The sequence below is a fragment of the Leuciscus leuciscus genome (genome assembly GCF_965113295.1).
Source record: "Leuciscus leuciscus genome assembly, chromosome: 2".
In the NCBI taxonomy this organism is placed as follows: Eukaryota; Metazoa; Chordata; class Actinopteri; order Cypriniformes; family Leuciscidae; genus Leuciscus; species Leuciscus leuciscus.
In genome coordinates, this window is record NC_138726.1 from 22,001,017 (window position 1) to 22,024,391 (window position 23,375).

Sequence of the window (23,375 nt, forward strand, 5' to 3'; positions counted from 1 at the left end):
CTCTCTTTGTTTATCATATTTTCAAACAAAATGATAGACAGCAAGTAAAGATAATTTAACTTTAGAACTGTCTGGCTGACACTAATGCAAACAAATATGAATATATCACACTGAGAGCTGTCATGTTTTTTGAAGGGGCAGTCCCGGCTCATTTGCCCTAGGTGACATCTTGGGCCTCATTTATAAAATGTTGTGTAGAAAACGTTCTACATTTGATCTTACAATCATTTCTCAAATGTGCATCGGTGTGATTCAGAGAACGAATGCACAAAAAAACTTCTCCTCCAGATGTGAAATCTATAAATCACAAATTATCTTGAAATTGCGCACAGCTGAATGGTTTCAAATCTACGTCTTGTAAACGCTTCCTAAATAATGTAATTTTAACATATAAAAGAGCACCAGTCAACAACTTCAGCCAAGATTCTGAAGTGTGCATTCGATGGACACTTTACTTTCCCATGAGGCCATGGGAGATCATTTATTAAGGGAAATGAAGCGATGCAACTGTAGGTCACCTGACAGTTTGGAATGTAGTGCATCATTCATTTAAATTCATATTATATGCATACTAACTATAGAGAACATACTTTTTCAGTGGTTGCAAAAGTAATTCAAATTCAAATGTATGACATTATAGCCCCTTTCACACAGCGCTCTGAACCCGGCAAATTGCCGGCAAATTGCCAGAACACCTTCTGTGTGAACGCAAACACGACCCGAGAATTGATGCCGGGATCGATGCCGGGTTGGGGACCTAGTAACATTGCCGTGTTCAGTCCCGGAACGCGCGCTGTGTGAACAAAAGCCGTAACAATGCCGTGTCATAGTGATGACGCTGAAGCCGCGATCGTTCGCCAGCTGTGAAACGGTACGTAATGCGCAAGTTTATGATCGAATCAGAGAAAAAATGCACAAGCGTGGTTTCTAGAGAGAGAAATTGCAGCTCATAAGCAAACTTAACACGCTGCGGAGACATTACAAGTCACATCGATGTCACGTGTCTTTACGGAATTTTTACGGGTTGTGTGTGAACCGGAAAATCACTGGCAGTGTGAATGAACCAAAATCAAACGAACCCGGGTCAAATCCCGGGTCACTTTATCCGTGTATTTTCCGGAATATCTGTGTGAAAGAGTCTTATGTCAAATACTCAGACAGTATGCGATTTCAGACGCACTGTGAAAAAAATTCCTTAAAATATCTTTTTATGTTTCATAGAAGAAAGAAAGTCGTGTGAGTTTGAGTAAATTATGACATAATTTTAATTTTTGGATGAATCTCTTAAAAATCTTAACTTAGTATTTGACATCCTGTATAGAAAAGAACAGGTGTTGTGGCTATCCGGTAGGTCCTGGAACTGATCATGAGCCAGCTGGAGAGAGGCAGGTTCAGTGAAAGGCTGTTCTTGGGTCAGACCAGACTGTGCTGGTGTAGGACAGGTGTGACCTCTGCAGCCTCTGACTGTGGTCAGGCTTTTAAAGAGGGAAATATAGGAAATGCAGGTGGTGGAGAAAGAAGAGCGGTAGAAAGGATCACAGAGGGCAGGCATGATTGGGAAAGTAATGAAAAAGATGAGTGGAGAGTGAGCCACAGGCCTCTCAGTGCCTCATATATACTCTTTTCGCTTTTCCTCCAAGGTCAGCCATGATGACTGCCCTTTAAAAAACAGCCTACAAATTATTTGCTAATGAAACTGATACCAGATATGCATCAGTAGGTCTTCTCTTCATCTTCTCTCTCTTTTATTTTCTCCACACTATGGGCCCTATTTTAACGATCTGAAACGCAAGTGTCAAGCGCAAAGCGCAAGTAACTTTGTGGGCGGGTCTTGGGCGCTGTTGCTATTTTCCCGGCGGGATAAATGCCTCTTGCGCCCGGCGCAAATCTAAAAGGGGTTGGTCTGAAGTAGCTTCATTATTCATAGGTGTGGTTTGGGCGTAACGTGAAATAAACCAATCAGAGCGACATCTCACATTCCCTTTAAGAGCAGGCGCGCTTGTTCTAAAGCGGATTCCTATTATAACGGCGGATTTGCCAGGCGCGCGCCAGGAGCGGTTCACAGCCGAGGAGACCGACGTTCTCGTCAGGGCCGTAAAACACAGAGAAGTGACATTGGGGATGGAGAAACCCACCCAAATTAACTTCGATTAAACAGGCGTATGATAATTTGGGTAAATGTGTAAGTTAGATGTATGATTTTATAATAAATTATCTATCTATCTATCTATCTATCTATCTATCTATCTATCTATCTATCTATCTATCTATCTATCTATCTATCTATCTATCTATCTATCTATCGTAATAATGTATGATTTGCAAAAATGAAAACTGCTGCTTCTGTGTAGATGAGAGAATCAAAGTGCGCGTTGTGCACACCATACATTGATTATGGCCAAGCATGCGCCCTTAAAATAGCATATGAATAACATGCGCAACGCGCCACTGACTTTAAACTATTTTTTCCTGGTTAGTGGCGCAATTGTTTTCTAAACCTGCAAAATAGCATGAAGGAACGTTTGCGCCGGAACACGCCTCCTCTTTGTGCTGAACCGCCCCCGCGAGCGCAAGTGTATTTCTTAGTTAACCGACGTGCTTCTGTGGAGGGAAAAGTCCGCTTTGCGCGGGTGCAAAATAGGAATGATACATGCGTCGGTGTACAAAGTCAATTGCGCTGGGTGCAAGATAGGGCCCTATGTCTTATTTATGATGGTACTTTATACTTCTATGGATTACTACTAATGGATTCACTAAGATAAGAATCCTTCTGAGACAGTCCTTTAGACAGTGCATTCTCAGTGCTAGTCAACCTGATAGTTACAAAAGTAAAATAAAATACAAATAATTAAAGGAGCCGTATGTAAGATTGTGGCCAAAACTGGTACTGCAATCACTTTCAAATGACTGTAGAGCGGTGTATCCCCTCCCCCTCCCCCCTGACTCGAGGTTGCCAGATAGGCTGCAGGATCCAGCAGGAACGTAGGCTGCTACGTAGCTGTGGTAACTAGAGCAGAGCTGGCAACCCCGATGCCGAAACACTACTGACTTCGTGATTGGTAGATAGGTGGAGGGTGGCGCTTCAGGCCAAAACACAACATGACAACATCAACATCAGTTGAGGGCTGCAACTTCACTTTTAAATGACAATATCCTGGACGGACTACTGTTGTCAGTGATATAAGTATTTTAAATTAACATGATTTCTTAATCTCTAGTGACATATCAGGGCCATTTTATGATTAATTGAAATACATTTCTTACATACAGCTCCTTCAAAGGTACAATATGTAATTTTTTTCGCCGCTAGGGGTCGCTAACCTCTTACAATAACAAAGGCGTAAGTTGTCGTCAAGCCGATGGATCTAATAATGTTTATGGATGAGTGAATACACTGATGTTTTTATCATGATATCAGCGCCACACTTCATATATAAAGGAAAGACATATAAATGTCCCACGGATATAAAGGAATGGAGATTTCATTCTACCAAACGCAAGTGCTGTATTAGTGCTCAGTCTGCTCACACAGGTCAGTGTATTAGACGTGTATTAGACTAATGAAACTTGTGAGGTAACGCAGCGCTGTTTCACTTGCTCTACACTATCACACTAAACTGCATTTGAGTGTGTTAAAGTTATAATGTTATTCTATGTGTTAGTTTGTCTGTATGAGACTAGCAGTGAGCTAGATCAACATTAGAATAACACACTGATCATATTATAACATTTCATCATGTTGAGCTATAAAACATTGATTAGTTTTATGTACATTTGCTCACCTGTCTAATAAAGTACATACAAGAGCTGCGTCTCTGTAAAGTCGTGACTCGTGAAGCGCTGTCAAGTCCAAGTTAGTCGCTGATATTGATCCTCGTTTTAGTTCTCCTTTTTTCCCAAAGTCTGCTTGCCATGGTCCATAATGTTTGAAAGAAACAACAACAGCGTGCAGCCAGAGGTTACGCACTACACTCATTATGCACAGAAGTCTGTGCTTATATACTGATATACTTATATACTGATTGGCTTCATCGCTCTGTCTCCTCTCCACCAGTAAGCTGGTGTGTGGTGGGCGTTCTGGCACAATATGGCTGCCGTCGCATCATCCAAGTGGATGCTGCACATTGGTGGTGGTTGAGGAGATTCCCCCCTTCTATGTAAAGCGCTTTGAGGTCTCAGAAAAAGCGCTATATAAATGTAACGAATTATTATTATTATTATTAGAAGTCCACGTCTGTCGTCATGGTTACTATGGCAGTACTTGAGCGGAAACCAGGGATAACGCAGATATTACGTCAGTGACAGGCGACAAGTGAACAGGTTTTCCGGGACGGCCAATTATAAAAAATTGGAATTTCTCTGAAATTAAAAATCTTTGGGAACTTTTGGGATATTGTAAGTACACAACTGCAGGAAATATATCACACTGTGCAAGTGATTTCTGGATATTTTATTACAAAATTCTTACATATTGTACCTTTAACTACACTCTTTAACATAATAAATGTTACTTTAAGGCCACATCCACACGAAGCCAGAGCTTTCCCTATCCGATATTTTTTTTCCCCGTTCAAAAAAAAAATTCCGTAAACACGGCGTCGTCTCAAGAAATATCTGCGTACACACGAAACCACTGAAACCGACTCAAAACGATGTAGTATACATGCCAGACCAGTATGTGGCGCTGTAATTCTGCCACAGACATACACTAAAAACGGAGAAGAAGACTTAAAGGAGTTCGGTATTTTACACTTAAAGCCCTGTTTACAGATCGTATCAGATGAAATAGAACGGTTAAGATTAAAATTTGGACACATGCTGCTGTCCCGAGAATTTTAGGTTTATTTCGCTTCCCCCCACCACCCCCACAATGGTTGTCTATATGCACTGGAAGATTACGTCCTAAAAACACATTAAACTTTCGTTTACAAAGACGTGAAACTCACCGAGTGGTCAGGGGGTGTTCACTGATATGTTCCATCAAAAATCGCTGAAAAAGATGCATTCCAACAGGTTTTATCGTAGTTTTTGTCCAGCTCCATTGACTTAATAGGACGTGCTGTGAGACCGCAGCACCTTTACGATATTACTCCGCCGCTTCTTCTTCTGCTTCTTCTGTGTATTCAATGAAATGCCCGTGGTTTGCTTGCAATTGGCAAAGGTGCATTATCGCCACCAACTTGGCTGGAGTGTCTATTATTCAAGCTCTCAACGGAAGAATCACGGGTGTGACGCGTTTGGCAAAATAGGTCCACAAAAGCGAAATAAACCTAAAATTCTCGGGACAGGAGCATGTGTCCAAATTTTAATCTTAACCGTTCTATTTCATCAGATACGATCTGTAAACAGGGCTTTAAGTGTAAAATACCGAACTTGTCCTTTAAAGCATGCGCATAAACCTTGCGCGCTGTATACTATAATAATATTAGGCACAGTAGGTTCTTTTTTTCTTTTTTTTCTTTTTTAATCAAGAACTTTGTTGAACAATATGAAAAACCATAAATGTAGTTGCTGTGACTTAACGGTGTCTGACTAGTTGACACTTGGTGAAATGACATCATCGTTTCACAAAATGTACGGATTGGCCGTACACACGAAAACGCAAGGGTGGCGTTTTCAGATTTATCCACCTTGGGACCCGGTTTAAAAAAATAGCGGTTTCAGTCTCCGAAAACGTGTCTCCGTGTGGACGGGCCCTAAGAATGTTGACTTTTCTTTATGTGCCAAGTCTTTGACACACACGTGTGAAGTATAGACAGCATTATACAGTTACAGAGTTACAGAGTCATGTGAATGAAATTCAGTGTTCTTAGTAGCTGTTTATGGGACAAATACACAAGGTACCTGCTCTGGTTTTAACACTGGTTGCCGCTTGGACAGGGAATCTGCAGACCCCTTTGAGAACCAGATTATAATATTTCTAAATAAAATCTAGCCAGACTAAGTTGTTGCTGTACATGTGATGTGGTGAGGACATTATCTTGTCCCCCTGGCCAGTGGCCACTGACGTTAATGGTTTCTGGCTCAAGTCAGTGTTTGCAGAGATGATGTTTCCCACCTCAAAATGCCTTTTCCAGGGTGAAAACCCATCGAACAAGGCCAAATTGGGCAATTGGAAAAGGTTTATTTGCTGTGGTGGAATGTGGTCCCTTCAGGTTTCTCAACTCAGGCCTTATGCTGCCTTCACATGCTATCGGAAATGTCCTACTTCTGAAGTCGCGATTATGAAATTGTCACGTTCAAGTACTATAGGGTGGTGGTGGTGCAATGGATAAGACACATGCCTTTGGTGTGAGAGACCCGGGTTCGAATCCACTGTGAGATACCAATGTGTCCCTGAGCAAGACACTTAACCCCTAGTTGCTCCAGAGGCGTGCGACCTCTGACATATATAGCAATTGTAAGTCGCTTTGGATAAAAGCGTCAGCTAAATGAATAAATGTAAAATGTAAATGTACTTTGTTGCTAGGTTTATTCTTGCATATTTATTTGGGAAAATCTTATCAAAGCCAAAATGATATTTAGCGTCCCATTCAAATAGATTGTTAGCTTGCTGATAATTCTGGAATTTCCATCAAATACAGGCTATTTTCGTAATGTATAACACATACAAAATGCTTCAAATTATTATTCATATATATAAATATGCACTACTTTAATGATAAGACAAGGGGATGTAGCTGTTGTGGAAAAAACTAATAAAGCATACCAGTTACAGCAGCAATTGCTCTCACCTCCGCCATGTTTAAAGTTTATGGACCAACTCAAGAACTTGGGTTTCAGAAAAATCCCCAAGCTTCCCAGTGGTAAATACGACTTTAGAGGGCACTCATGACTAGGAAACTTGTATTTACGATAATTCCGATAGCACGTGAAGGCAGCATTATTAGACTCTTAGCCCTGCAGGAACTCTTGTCAGCAAAGGACACTCTTGATTGCCAATTTCAGTCTGTTACTTAATGACAAGAGCTCATGTCAAGCTCATTTTGATCAATAATAAATCCTATCTGTGTGAACCTCCATAAGCAATTACTTTAGGGCAAAAAAATGCAGGTTTTTTTATTTTTAGGATCTTTTCATTTGATGGTTTTATCGAAAATAACCACCTTGCCTACAGGGATGATGGAGGATTAGATTGTCTTTATTGTATACATTACAAATCTGCATAAATTAAAGGCAAATACTGATATATGCTGTACTTAAAGATTTATATAAAGATTCATGATATGTTTTTTCATTGTGGCAATGGGAATTGGGGGAATGACAAAATTGTAATAAAAAAAAAAGTTAATCTTAATGGTAGATTTCCTTATTTCCTACATCTTCTTTGACTTATTTGACATCTTGGGAGATTTGCTCATAGATCAAAACAGAACTAGTAAAGGGATAAAGGGATTAAAGGGATAGTTCACCCAAAAATTACAATTCTGTAATCATTTACTCACCCTCATGTCATTCCAGAACTCTATGACTTTTTTTTCTAAATAAATGGTAGTTTCTCAAACTGAGTCTTTCAGGTTAGATAGTGTGAGGATTCTTAATTCTGCAAGTCGTGGTACTGTTTCTAATCCCTCAGTCAGGTCATGTAGTAGTGACCCTGCCCACAGAGCCTGTTGTGGATTTCAGCTTGTGCACCTCCAACAAAACTCTTTGAAGGACTTAATGCTCCAGGGACCCTTGCAGGGTTTTTGTGTAATAGGGAAACGAATAGGCTTTTCACACTTGATATTGCTAACCCAGTGTCATTCTAAAGCCTGTGTTAACATAATGCTGGGTCGTCAGATTTTGAAATACTATGCATTTGTAAACCATGTGTTAACATTCTTATTTAGAAACATTTGTTGCAGGGCTTAATAACTCAAGGTCAAATGCAGTGCCTTTTAATCTTGAGTTATTAAAACATTGCTTAACGCAGGGTTAAAAAAAGACGTCAACCTAGGGTTAAGTCAGAGGAGTTTTCTCTGACGGCAGTGGCTCTTAAAAAATTATAGATAAAATTTAGGTAGAGACACTGTTTCTTTTTCTTCCCTTGAACCTCAAAACATTTATGCCACTTTCAGAGCAGCCGTGGAGATGAAGTTCATGTGTCCTCATCTATTAAGATGAGAGATGCTGGACATACGGTTGCCCAGTAGTGCACAACACAACGAAATTAAGCCACAACACAACAGAAACAAGCCACAACACAACGGAAACAAGCCACAACACAACGAAATAAAGCCACAACACAACATAAATGCTCCCGACCACTTAGGGGCTCTCGGAGCGTTGTAAAGTTAATTTTCCTTTCCAATGTTCTATAGAGTCGGCAGTCTTAAAAAATATCACGATTAGTTTTAACAGTATGCAACTGTTGTATATTGACATAAAATATTAATTCAAAATAACCTATGTGCATTATAGCTGTGTATTTACACTCGAAAGTGCTTTGACGTGCTACCACAGCGCATGATCAAAGCATTCTCGAGGATATATACGCAGCTATAATGCATGTGGATGATTTTGGGCTTATCAACCCCGCTCATTTACACAGAAACATGCAGACTTCATATTGAAAAACAGGCACTTGTGAACATTTGATTTTGTGTATTAAGTAAATCGCTGAAATCATGGGACTTTAAAGAATCTGTGTTGTTGCAATCGATTAAACAAATAATTCAATGACTCACTCATAAAGATAGTCGCTTGTCACCATCTGTTGGCATAACAGTATAACCTGCAGAAAGAGTTACTGAATAATCGGCACCACTAATACACCGACTGAGTATATTAGCGCTTGTATGATATAAAATGGAATGTGCCTGGTTTCCTTTAACAGTTCCCAGTGGTGTATCAGTAAAATAAACAGTGTTTGGCACTGTTTATTTTACTAGCACTTTTACCTGGGTACTGTTTAGACATCAAATAAAACATTTAACATCACCGCTGGCCTATAAGTGCAGTGTGAAAAACCCTTTCTTTAGAGTGTAACTTTCAGTAAGCACCCTCCAAAGAAATCTCCATTATTTTCATATTCTCATTACAATGTTTTGTGCTTTTTAGTATAAAACAGCTTTCAAAATATGCTGCATGCATCAGTGAACCAAAATGATGTCTCAAAGCAAAATACATATTTTTTAAAAACTTGGTGGCTAGTTTAAGCACTAAAAAAAACACACCAAATGAGCCTGTTTCACATTGAAACCTATGGAAATGCATATAGTAGGCTATAATCTTTTTTTGGTCAACCCTATACTATAACACAGGGGTTCCCAAACTTTTCCATGACAAGGCCCCCCAAATACCACTAGGTTCTGGCCAAGGCCCCCCTTTTGCAGGATGTGTTATTGAACCCATCGACAATACTACGGCAAATGTATAAATAAATAAATAAAACATCTAGGTGAACATCAGATTATGTGATGGTGTTTGATACCAGCCAATCAGAAAGATTATAGAGATGAACCTATTACAATTTTCAAGGCCAATTCCGATTTGTCATTGAGTTTGACATGCCGATACAGATTTTAGCCGATTCTGATTTAATTTTTTCTAACCACTTAACAGCACAGACAAATATTTATTTTCTATATATATATTTTTTATAAAACACCACTTTTATCCAAACTGATTAATAAAAACAAGTTTAAATGGGTACATTTTCTATAAATATTTTTGAGTCTTCATTTTCTTGAAGCCTACTGAAGTTCTTGTTAAAACACACTATACATGCAAATTATGTGCATTTTTGGTACTTTTTGTGTGAAATCATATTTATTTTGTCCATCAAAAGTGTGCTTTCACTTTAACTGAGCGTGAGCTGAGCAGCGCAGCAAAAATAGACTCTGCGCCGAAACCCTCCGCTTCACTACTGCTCACAGCACGCGACGCTCCTGCTTGACGCTCACGCGCTGCTCCTGCTCGCGGTGTGAATGCACTCACTGAACATGCACGGCGAAAAAAATTCGCGCTACTCACGCGCCGCTCGCGGTCTGAAACGGCCATAATTCACAAGGTTTCCTACATGTGCGTTCTGTGTGCACGTGTGATGCTGCGCGATGTTAATCATGCGGCGCCCGAGTGCATTTGAATCGCCATTATGTCAGACTGAAAATCACGTGAAAATCGGCCAATTCTGGTCACCAGCCGATCAATCAGTTAATCTCTAAAAGATTAGCATTAAAAGTATAATGTTCAGATAGGCTATGCAACAAATTATTAAAATGTTAATTTATAACAATACTCATATTTAACAAATTTTTTTCCCAACTTGCTGCGGCCCCCCTGGCGCCCCCTGGCGGCCCCCCAGGGGGCCGCGGCCCCCAGTTTGAAAACCCCTGCTATAACACACACTCCACCCTTCTGTCCGCAACATCACCATTCAGCCTGTGCCTCTCCACTTTGGGTTAAACCTTAGCCCCTCCATTGGGGGGTGAATCTCTGAATGGGTAACTCTGAACCCAACTACATTGGGATCTAAATATGTCCATGGTAGAACGTAGAACACCCATGGAGAGGCCTGAAAGAACATACTTGTGGATCCAAGCCCGGATCTAACTGAGTTAGCAGTGAAAAGACCTGGTGCTATATTTGGCCCCCTCAACTTTGCACAGCAGCTTGTAATATATGCTTCTTCTTCAAGGAAGAGAGAGCAAAATATGACTGTATTTTCATAGTCTGCTAGTGTCTGTCTGCATATTTTAGAAGATTGAAAAGATTTTTGGAGGGAATCAACAGTGTGTCTCAAGACAGACAGAGTGCATGGCCTCCAGCACCCGTGTGTGTGTCAAGGGTAGACAGGACATCTGGTGGGATGGTAATGAGGCATACGCTGAGAAGATGTCAAGCCTTCCATAGTGAAGGCACAGTAACAAACTGCATCTCCACACACAAACACAACTGCAGGAATATGAAATGCACCAATGGACTTGCGTACTCAAAGAAAAAGCAAAGTAGGCCTTAAGCGAGCTAACTGAATCAGTCAACTTTATCAATTCTGCTGCATTTACCAGTTTGTACCATGTTATGAAAACGTCTAGGATACGACTGTAACCTCTGTTCCCTGAGAACAGGGAACGAGACACTGCGTCGATGACGCTATGGGGAACGCCCTCCGTGAACCGTTGTCTGAAAACCTATCCAATCACGGCAATCGAATTTGACCAGCTACAGCCTGTGACGTCAGAGAACATGTCATTCACTTTCGTCTGAAGGGACTGTTCAGCAGGCATCCCCGAGGCATGGCTAACGACGCAGTATCTCTTTCCCTGTTCTCAGGGAACAGAGGTTACAGTCGTAACCTAGACGTTCCCTTTCGAAAGGGAACTCGCACTGTGTCGATGACGCTATGGGGAATGATGTACAATCCCACCATGCTGAGGGGAGTGCATGCCAATTATGGCTTGTGACAAACATCAGATTTGGCAGTTTCAACCTGAAATGCCAAGAAAACACTCCCCCTTTGGGTCACATACATACACAGGCTGTCAGTGACATTATTCCCTACGGTCGCTGCCCAAGCTATAAGCCTCAAAGAGGCCTCCAAACAAGGAAAAGCCTACCAAGGACGCTCAAGGGCTTGAAACCAACAGCTTCCATGGAAGGGGTTCCTTTTAAGGGAATATGGCCAGGGGGTCCGAAAGGAGTCTCGTCCAGTCACTTTCTGAGGGGGACATAGAGTCAACCCCACATTCCACCAGGAAGGCTGACCTGATCAAATCTACTGACCTAGTCTTGCCAACAACCTGTTTGTTTTCCTAAACAGAGTCTCACATAAAAAAAACAATAGTGAAACCAGAATATAGAGATGGGCATCCTGGAGAGTAGAACTCAGCATAGCGCTTTATAACCCTTGCAAACGAGGGGAGTCACTCTACTCAATCCTGGATCTACACAGTGCTTTGAAACATTGTGGAGGCTGGGCACTCTAACAAGGGACCCTAGATAAGGGTAGCTCTAGGGCTGGTCTAGCAGGGAGGCCTCATGAGAGTCCTTCAACCTTCTAATCAGACTTAGGGTTAGCTAGGAAAATAATATATATATATATATATATATATATATACAGATTAATTTCCACCTATTTTAGACAGCCTAGTATTTTGATATTGCATCACTCATATCTCTTAAACGTTTAAAATGGAGTTTAGGAAGATGTATGTAACCACAATCATTAGGTTTGAATAGCTCTTAAAGCCTTATCTCTTGTCAAGAGGCTCAACGCGACTGCAGACTTTGATGAACACTGCTGACAGCAGCGACGTCTGTGTCCGTACCATTCTTATCAATGACAGCGTAACCTCGTATCTCCCTGCTCCCAAGTCATAAATCTTGTATCTCCGATTAAACATGATTTTGGGGAAATGTTGTGTTAATGTTGGTACACAACAGTATATGATAGCAATATAAGGTATAATACCAACTTTAACGATACAATGTTTAATAACTCAAAAAATATGCAGTTTTTTTATTTCCTGGAAAATAAGGGTTTTGGAGATACGAGGATTCTGCCCGACAGCGTCTATCTATCTGTCTGTCTGTCTGTCTGTCTGTCTGTCTGTCTGTCTGTCTGTCTGTCTGTCTATCTATCTATCTATCTATCTATCTATCTATCTATCTATCTATCTATCTATCTATCTATCTATCTATCTATCTATCTATCTATCTATCTATCTATCTATCTATCTATCTGTCTGTCTATCTGTCTAACTATCTAACTATCTATCTATCTACATATATAGTATAAATATATATTTATTTATTTATTTGTTTGTTTGTTTGTGTAGACTCTGGGTTAGAATCATGGAGGCTCAAAGGGAGCCTACAACGTGATGATCTTATTTACTGCAAAAATCGTATTTATTGCAAAATTTTTATTTTTTTGCAATAAAATTGATAACAAATTTTACCAATAAAATGTATTGCTAAAATCCACAAGATGGTGGAACTACCTTCAAGGAGGCTTGTGAAGGCCTACTACTTGATAACGATACTTGTTAGCAGAACTAGCCTCAGGTATCATAGGTGTACTCACAGAAATACTGTGGGCCCATGGACAGTGTACTCAGCTAGAGCGCTATCGATCCTTTAAACAAGGGGAGTACAGTCTTACGCTACCAACTGTCGAGGAGGCCTATAGAAAGGCCTACAACTTCAATTATCAAAAGCGTCAGCCCATGGCAGCCTTAGGCTGTAAGGGAGTGTACTCAAACCCGTCCCAAATGGGAGGGAGTACTAAAGTGAGCCCCAGTGGTGCAGGGCGAATTAACTAAAGCTGTGGGTAGCCAAAAAAACACTAAGCCCAAGGGAAATGGAGGCCTCAGCTATGAGGCCAACAACTTTTTTCACCTTGTGACTTGAAAATAAATTCAAGGGGCCTAGATAACCAACCTAAAAACTAACTGGGAAATTGTAGCTACAATATACAGCTCTGAAAGCGGAGACCTCAGCATTACTGAGAGAGAGAGACAGGTCTGACAACGCCCAGAATATACCTGCATGGGAGGCTTAGGGATAGCCTGCTAACTATGCTGCTATTTATTCTACCCTTAACATCCACTAGCATTATCACCTAATGCAAAGGCAGGCCTAGACTACACGACTCTTGTAGAAATAGGAGGCCAGTACCAGGGAAAAAACTAGACCTTACAGAGATAAGCTGTAGATGATCTAAATCTAAAGAGCCTACGCTCAGATACTGAGGGACTCGGGACGAAAAAGCTTCTCGCAGATCGTCTCCAACAAACACCTAGTACACATGCAAGATATTAAGGCAGCCCTCTTGGGAATAGCACTTGAATATCCTATGACTGAAGTTCAAAGCTATATTCTCATAACAACTCTCAGAAATGAGAGGAGACCTGCTATAGAAATACAAGGTGGCTATCCAGGTGGCCTGAAGAGGGCCAACGCTTGGTTGGTCTGTCTGGAGCTTTATACAAAGCCGTGGCCTCAGGAGAAAACCCCCAAATGGGAAGCCATCTCACTCTGAACGAAAACCTTTTTGAAGCGCTCGTGGCCTCACTAGCTCTAGTGAGCACGGTGGCCTCACTAGAGATTTCTCTATGAGATGAAGGCAACCTGTACAAGATTGCCACCACCTACTACATAAACCTAGCGACTGTTTCACAATAGGAGGCCTATGATAAGGTATGCAAGCCTACCTATACCTATTTCCTAATTTTAATATCCTATCAAACATACCCCTTAATACTTTCTAAACAGGGAACCGAGGTCTAAAGTTAAACAACCTTAAAATAAAGACCTACCAAGATCATCCTGCTACTTGTAGAGCGGGGGCCTAAATTTTATTCTTCGAATGAAGGCCTAGCACCCAAAACCTAGAAAGGGCGCGCTCACTACCAAGCCGACTCCAGACCTTCATAAGCATTCCGTTTAATGGAAAAATATCATTATCGGTCCAGACCTCAGGCCTGATGCAAGAAGCACCTGGGTTAAAGAACATAGAGGAAGAGGAGAGGAGAGGGTGGTTGTTATTCACCCTCAGATGAAGGGGATCATATCCGCCAAGTGGAGTCAGTGCTCATCATCTCCTGTATTCACTTCCTGACAGCAACTACCTGTGCCTTTCACACTGCCTGGTTGCAGCCTGGTCCTTTTCAGTTCCATTGTCCTTTTCGGTTTCATTGTTCTATTCTGCGTCCGCCTAAACGGCCGGTGACCGGTAGACAGCCTCTTTTTGACATTTATCTGATTCTCAATAAACATTTGCAACCAGCTTTCGCTTTTGGGTCCTTTTCGCACTGTGACACTCTGGCCCTGTCTCCGATCTTAGAACCGGGATGGGCCAGGCCCCCCTGGCTGTCTGGGTGTGGATTCGGACCGCAGCGGAATGCATGAATTAAATGCAGCCGAGCGTGCCTTCGCCTCTCTGAACTTTTCCACCACCATCTCAACGGAGGCGCCGGAAAGTTCAGATGGCGAAACCGGGGCATTGAGGAGAAAACCCTTTTCTTTCTCCCTGATGTCAGCCAGGTTCAGCCATGGATGTCTCTCCGTGGTCACCATCGCTGACATCGACCTTCCAATCGAGGCAGCGGTTTGTCTGGTGGCCCGAAGAGCCAGATCTGTGGTGCGGCGCAGCTCGTCCACTGCGTCAGGGGAGAGACCCTGCCCCTGATCTAAATCCTTCAGCAGGTCGGCTTGGCATAATAAATAAATAAAACAGAGCATATGTTTGATGGGGTGAATGGGAAAGCACGTGGCTTACATTAACTGTTGAATTTGTAGAAAGGTTATGAGGGGATTCCAGGTTTCTTTAAAGGCAGATACATTGTTCTTTTTATGAGCTATGGTTTCTTCTGTCAAAATGAATTCTGTAATTAGGTTAGTCCAATGGCTTGGTATCATTCTAACACAGACATTGTGTGTAAGGCAGCCCAAGCCTGACCTGCTGCCGCGTTTGCCCTGCCATTCAAGCGAGATGTCATCTTGAGTGGCTTGGAAGGCAGGGATGGAGTTTTTAGTGCCAATGCCTCTCCAGCAGCGAGATAGTTCGCAAACGTCTCATCGATTGGGGGCATTGACACATACCCATGTTCACGCATCCCCTTGACATCAGTGTAGTTTGCTCGCTGCTGACGATGGATGCGTGCAGAATATGGGTTCTTCCATGCCTTCTTGATCTCAGTATGCAGATCAGGAAGGAATGGAAGGCTCACGAGAGCTGGGGAGTTATGGCCAGAAAGGAACCGCTCATCCGCTCTTCCTTCACACGCTCCCACGGCAGCTGAAGCCTAGCTGAAGCCTAGCTCCATAACACCCAACAGCTCACCCAACGCGGGGCAGGGAGGCTGTGATGGTTCAGGTTGTACCTCTTCTTCACCCTCATCAGCCATCTCCTGCTTTCTTGGGCTAAAACATAGTCACCTATTTATGAAATTAGTTTTACCTTTGAAGATGTCCCTGGATGTCTCTAAAGGGAACTTTCATCAGTTGTAGCCCTCTTCTTGTGGACAGTTTGGACAACCCAACTACCTAGTTGAAACACGCACATCACACATTTCAATATTTGAATACATAATGATATGCACTGTCATTTGATGTCCAAATATTGCATTGTTAGTTGTGTATCTTTTTCATTTACACAAATCTTAACCCATTCTCAGTGGTCATTTATGTAGCATAGCCTACATTAACTTGTTAGCACACATTAATTATGCTTTTCTGCCCTCCTACAGACACACACGCTTTTGAATACGCAATACTCTATTAATGTGATGTCCTCTTTTCTGGTCAAAATCATTGATACACTACAATATTTCCAGGATTCGGCAGCAAGGTTCCTCACATATTTGACATAATCACCTAACACTCACATTTCTCCTTAGAATTCACTGGTTACCTGATAATGTAGGCTATTCAATATAAGCTCCGGTCAAACTGACATTTTTGGTTGCCAGAGCATCTCTGTGTACTGATGAATGAAAGTCATTATTAACTGACAAGAGACTGAATATAGAGAATATAAATCAAACTCTAGGAGGCATCTGCTGAACCAGATAACACTCCAACAGTGTGTTTTTGACCCTGTCAAAACAGAATCTAATATGACAGTAGCTGGATTTCCTGAAGCACTAAATAGAAGGTTAGATGCACATAAGTAACAATTAAGTCCCGGGTATACTTTATTTTCTGCTTTCCACTCCGTCTCACGTAAACAGTCGAGAGCAGGAACCTTTCAAGGTATAGGCCTACGCCTTTGGTTGTGAGCGAAGAAAGACGCGTTCAGCACTTACACACTATCTAGTGGTCGAGTCACTCACACATGCACTGTTGTACATACACCGTCCACGTGGTCACAAAAATGCTTGTTTGCGGACATCTGTGGACCCTTCTGATGAAAATTACACAGACGGCCGAAGGATACTTTGGACTTTAATCTCTAAGGCACAAAAAGCATTAAGTTAGCTAAGTTGAACGTAAAAATTACTGTGAGCCTCAGGCCACTTGTAAGCATATTACATGCAAACTGCTTTTTGTTTGTTATAATGTATTGTAAATGTGTAAAAGAATGTTATTGAACATAATACATCATTTGTATAAATACTAATATGTAATGTGGTAGAAATTATATTGTGGCGGACACATTCATGTTGGTTCAGAGTAAACAAAATATTCTTGTGATGTATGTAGTTTGTTGGACAGTATTAGTGAACATCTAGTGAGTGAGAAAAGTGTATTTTAAGAGAGAATATTTTCTGAAATTCCACAGGGCCAAAAGTGCCTGTGGTTGAAGAAACACCCCCTCACTGGTGACCCAACCAATTAATCTTCTTTAAGGCTCTATTTCTTTTCCATTCAAGTACACGTACACAGCCTGTAAGACCTCTTTAATTTATCTTATGTGTCAGTGTGTGTATGTGTGTGTGTGTGTGTGTGTGTGTGTCCTGAGTCAGCACTGTGCTCTCAGCATTAGAAAGCTCAAGAACAGCAGCGCTCTCCACTCAAGCTGTGTCTCACACACACACACACACACACACACACACACACACACACACACGCACACGCGCGCACGCACGCACTCACAAACACGCTCACACATTACAGATCTGAGAGGGACTTACTGACTTTAGTCTACAAGCCTATAAACATGTTCAGACATCTCCCTCTGCACACACACTTATAAGCCGTCCATTAGGTTATTAACGCAGTCATAATTTACTGATGACATCACGGCACATTTATCTGTGTGTATGTGCGGTTTATTTGTGTAAGGTCTCAGAATAGTTGTATTGATTTGGCTAGTGGCAAAAAATTTCTGGACACACGTTCATTATTTATTCATAATGCACATGGGGATTGAATGGCATCTTATGAAATAATGTCTCTTTACCTACGGTAAAAGTTTGTTTAAAAATTGACCACCAATCTTAATATTGAGAGTTGTGAACAGTACAGCGGATTTTGGGTGTGTTGTTATTCTCATACTTATGGTGTTTATCCCCAGAAAGTGGTGGATTTAGGAGAGGGGGTCAAGAAAGTTATAGAAATGATGAAAGACATCATGGGATGATGAAAAAGATTGAGAAGCTGGAGCAAATAAATATGCCAGCTCTGCAATCGGGAGGGATGAAAAGAGGAAGCTGATCAAATGTGTATGAAGGAAGTAAAGAGAGGGATGTATAGTACGAAAGTGTAGGCGTGTCAAGATGAAGCAGAATTAATGTGCTGAGACAGAACTAGAGAGCTGGTACAACCGTACAGAGAAAGTAACAAGAAAAAAGGATTTTCACACCAAAGGCCTTGTAGAAATGGCCACAACCTCAACCTATATATTCAAAAGCACATATCTAGATTTTATCTGGCAAAACAACACAGTACTTTAATCATTTTTCATTCAATTCATTTATGTTATGTTATGTTATGTTATGTTATGTTATGTTATGTTATGTTATGTTATGTTATATGTTATGTTATGTTATGTTATGTTATGTTATGTTATGTTACAAATAATTTATCATTTTCAATAATCTGACTTTCTCTTGAATATTGAAGAGTTCACTGAACAAAAAATTATAGATTGAATGAACCAATTTTTGAGTTACGATTTACTACTGTAGTTCTAAGGAGGTTTCTGTGTAGTATAGTGCAGTATATTTAAATTTCCATCTCTATCAGCTTCTTATTTTCTTCTCCAATCTCTTTATACTGTATGAAAAAAATGTAACTCAGAGTTTAAAACTCACTCACCCAGTGTCTCTCTGTTTCTCCTTAGGTGGTGTGAAGAATTGTTGCAGAAACAAATCGGCCCCACCTCACCATGCCTTTGTCCTTCAGTTCATCCCGCATTTTCTCAATCTCCTTCATTCCCTTGATCCTCCCTGTCCTTCTCCTGTCTTTCTCCATCCCTTCTCAAGCTGACTCCCAAGATATAGCCCAATCTACCTCCAACTGTTCCCAGAATGACATGTGTGCAGACGGGGTGCTTTTGCCAGTGTGGAATCCTCTAAATCCCTCAGTTGGTGACAAAGTGGCTCGTGCCATTGTGTACCTAGTGGCACTAGTCTACATGTTCTTAGGGATGTCGATAATTGCTGACCGCTTCATGAGTGCCATCGAAGTTATAACTTCTCAAGAAAAAGAGATCACTACAAAGAGACCCAATGGTGAAACGGTCACCACAACAGTTCGCATATGGAACGAGACCGTCTCCAATCTGACCCTCATGGCTCTGGGTTCATCAGCCCCTGAGATTTTGCTTTCGGTCATTGAGGTCTGTGGGCATAATTTTGAAGCCGGTTCTCTTGGTCCCAGCACCATCGTGGGCAGCGCTGCCTTCAACATGTTTGTGATCATTGGCATCTGCGTCTACGTGGTACCTGATGGTGAAAGGCGGAAGGTCAAACATCTTCGTGTGTTTTTCGTGACTGCGGCGTGGAGCATGTTTGCCTACGTCTGGCTCTATCTTATCATCTCGGTGTTCTCGCCTGGTGAGGTAGAAGTGTGGGAAGCAGTGTTGACGTTCCTTTTCTTTCCTCTCTGCGTGGTCCAGGCCTGGATCGCTGATCGGAGATTGCTCTTTTACAAGTATGCTCGCAAACGCTACCGAACCGAAAAGGGCCGTGGAATTATTGTGTCGGAGGGCGGGGAGGAGGTTGACAAGGAGGCAGGATTCACAAAGATGGACATGCTTGAAATTGATGGAATCACAACACATCTGGATGGAGTCCTGGCAGGGGAAAGTGGGCTTGGAGGACGTGATCAAGAGGACGAGGCCAGGAGAGATATGGCCAGAACTCTAAAGGAACTGAAGCAAAGACATCCTGACAAGGACATGGAGCAGCTCATAGAGATGGCCAACTATCAGGTAAAAAAGAAGAAGAAAGATATCAACCAATTTAATTACTTAATAATTTATAATATTTACATCAAATGTATTTTATAAAATTATAATTGCATAGTTATTATTTATTTATTAATATAAATGTTTATTTTTTCTTAAATATTAAGAATATTAAAATTCACTGCACAAAAAATAGTAGTTTAAAACAGACCTGGGGCCTATTTTTCAGTTGCAACCAACTAGTAGGAACCACTGGTCTTGGGAGTTTCTGATGCAGCATATTTTAATTTTCTTCTCTAAAAGAAAATTTGCATTAACTTTCTTTTCTTCTTTGTTCTCATTTTCTTTTGAAGACAATCTACAGATGTGCTTTGCGATATTACAAAACAACATGAAATTATGATCCTAAACAAATTATTGTGTGAATACAGAATTTGCACATGATTTGTGAAAATTTGCATTAATCTCTGTTCAACTCTAAATAGATCTAATCTAAAGTTGTATGAAGTTCTATTCTTTGTAGGCCTGTTCATTTTAAACTGCTGTGTGTATTTTATATTTTTATAATATTAAAGGACCCTCCTAGTTTAGTATTTACAGAAAATTAAGGAAACCATTCAAAGATTACCCAAAAACTATAAACACTGTCTCGTGCTATTTTAAACATGGTTCTGTTTATTTTTATATGTACATGCACTTTGACTATTAGCTGCCAACTGGACTATAACAATATATACAAATATTACAATACAAACTGGATATATATAACCAAAAAAAAAAAAAAGTAATGTAAATGCTTTATTTCAACTAAAATCGCAACTGACTGTTTTTTTTGCGAAGTCATGATGCACATTAGTCAGATAGTCAAATGAAAACTGTTACTTATTGGTTCTGTAGGCTACTCATTGACTCCCAATCCCTTATCAATGGTGTGAGTTTGGTGGCGACACCACCTGTTTGTCCAAACAGTGCAAGACTAGGGAATTGTTTTGGTAAACCTTTTCGAAAACAGTGATTATTTTTGAAAATTCCATTTAGTGCTTATTGTGGTGCAGAATTTGCATGCTGCAAATTTAAAATAGCTGTTTTACAGCTTGAGAGACCAGCCTGCAACTAAACTGTAGATTAAAAATAACTTTCTCAAACTTCCCTTTGCAGGTTCTGGTACAGCAGCAGAAGAGCAGAGCTTTCTATCGCATTCAGGCGACAAGGATGATGATTGGTGCTGGGAACATTTTGAAGAAACACGCAGCAGATCAGGCCCGTAAAGTGGTCAGCAGTGGGGAACCTCAAGAGCAGGAGGATGACCCTCATGTTACAAGAATAGACTTTGAACCTGCCCTCTACCAGTGCTTTGAAAACTGTGGGTCCTTAAAACTTTCTGTGCAAAGGCATGGAGGAGATGCCGGTTGTACTGTTAAGGTGAGTTTAAAGTAAAATACTCTTTAGTTTATTAATTTTTACTAGGGAATAGGATACTTCTAAACTTATTCTCTGATCTTGACTATTAAATGATGCAAATTATGGAAAAGCTTTTTTCGTTTATATATTTAATGAGAACAAGGAAGATCTTTGATCCTTTCAAATGTTTATTCATGCGAAACTCCAGGTGGATTATCGCACAGAAGATGGCACAGCCAATGCCGGTTCTGATTATGAATTTGCTGAGGGCACACTCATCTTCAAACCTAGCGAGAACCTTAAAGAGATCACCGTCGGCATTATTGATGATGACATCTTTGAGGAAGATGAATACTTCTATGTCCGCCTGAGTAATCCCCGTATAGTTGGGTGGGCTGATGGACATCCTATTGCTTTGGAGACTGGAGCACCTGCCCCTAGCGCAGCCCTTGGCGAGGCCCACACGGCGACCGTGACCATCTACGATGACGACCACGCAGGAATTTTTACATTTGAGAGCGAATCGATACGAGTTAGCGAAAGCATCGGCATCATGCAGGTGAAGGTCCAGAGGACATCAGGAGCACGTGGTCTGGTGGCAGTACCGTACCATACAGTGGACGGGACAGCTTGCGGAGGGGAGGACTATGAGGAAGTGTCTGGAAAACTGGAGTTTCAGAACGACGAGACAATGTAAGAGGTTTCTGTCAGCTAATGTGTTTGTGTGTGTGAGAATGTGTGTGTCTGAGTGTTTGTGCCTTAATTTAGCTCTTTCTGTGAGGAGATTGTTCTGCATTAGTGACCCTTCACAGTGAAAATTATTTTAGGCACACAGTAGTTAAAACAACCTACTTGTTAAAAACCACTTATCTAGGGAGTTTCTGTGCAGCATATTTTAAATTTCTTCTCTAACAGAAACTTAAAACTTTCTTGTCTTCTCTGTTTTCATTTTGTTTTGAAGACGATACTTCGTTTATACTATGATCCTAATCAAATGATTGTGTAAATATCTCAGAATTTGCCCAGAATGTGTGAAAATGTGCATAAAAGCTCCATTCAATTCTAAATAGACTGAGCTAACCTTAAGTTGTATGAAGTTCCATTATTTGCAGGCCAATACATTTAAAACGGATGTGTGTAATTTTTACAATAGGCCTATTAAAGTTATCCCCCAGTTTAGTACGCCAAGACAATTGTAAGTAAGCTATTCATAGATTTTCCAAATGCTATAAACACTGTCTCTGTGTTGCTTTAAATGTTGTTCTGTTAATTGGAGTATATTTACATGCAATTTAAAAGTAGATTTAAACCCGACTGTAAAAATACTCTTTTTAAAATGCCATCTAAATGCAAACTGAATGTTCAACTGAAATTTGCACCATTCCATTTTAAGTGAAGTTGCACTAACAGACCTAGATTGCACCGCTGGAGTGAACCTTCACTGTGAGAATGCTTTTAGGGACAGTTAAGTTATATTGTGCGAGTTTGGATTTTTCAGGCATGTCAGACAGCTTTTTTAAAGGGGGTTGGGGTTGGTCTCTTTATAATTACTAAAAAGCTGTCACTCATCTTCATCGCAATATCACAAAGTTCCGTTATAATCAGTGAAGCTGACTGCACAATGAATCTCTTATTTACATAACGCCTACACTTTGTTATAATTGCGAGCGTGCAGAACTCAGTGTCAGCACTGGACAAAAACTCAGGCGTTTTGAGTGGTGAGTGAGTTCTAACTTAAACACCTCTGATTGGCCATTGCGTTAAAAAAAGCAACAGATATATCTGTGATTGGTTTCGTTGCTCAATGCTGCAAAAACATGTTGTAAATAGAAACTTTTGATGCTTTTCAGAGTGCAAACATATATTTACTGCAGCGTTTGCCAAATCTGTTTCGCCAATATGCTATCATTATGGAGAAAACTGATCCTAGACCAGCAGTTATGCTTTTATTCTCTCTAAAAGCAATCAGGAGAAGCAGCAGGCAGTGTTTTGAATGAGAAAATTCCACGCTAGTCTCGATGGGACTATGCTAGTCTCGAGTCAGTCGAGACTTTATATATATATATATATATATATATATATATATATATATATATATATATATATATGTATATGTATACGTATATGTGTGTGTGTATATATATATATATATATATATATATATATATGTGTGTGTGTGTGTGTGTGTGTGTGT

General features: G+C 40.7%; 1 protein-coding gene across 2 annotated transcripts in view; it reads left to right on the top strand.

Annotated features, from left to right (window-relative positions):
- slc8a4b (solute carrier family 8 member 4b) overlaps positions 1–23,375 on the top strand; it is an 87,074-nt gene that overhangs the window by 29,694 nt on the left and 34,005 nt on the right. For both annotated transcript variants that reach the window (XM_082151760.1, XM_082151761.1), the window contains exons 3-5: positions 18,713–19,804; positions 20,939–21,202; positions 21,390–21,874. In XM_082151760.1, coding sequence (XP_082007886.1) covers positions 18,758–19,804; positions 20,939–21,202; positions 21,390–21,874 — 1,796 coding nt within the window. In that variant the 5' untranslated portion in view covers positions 18,713–18,757. The remainder of the gene's footprint in view (positions 1–18,712; positions 19,805–20,938; positions 21,203–21,389; positions 21,875–23,375) is intronic.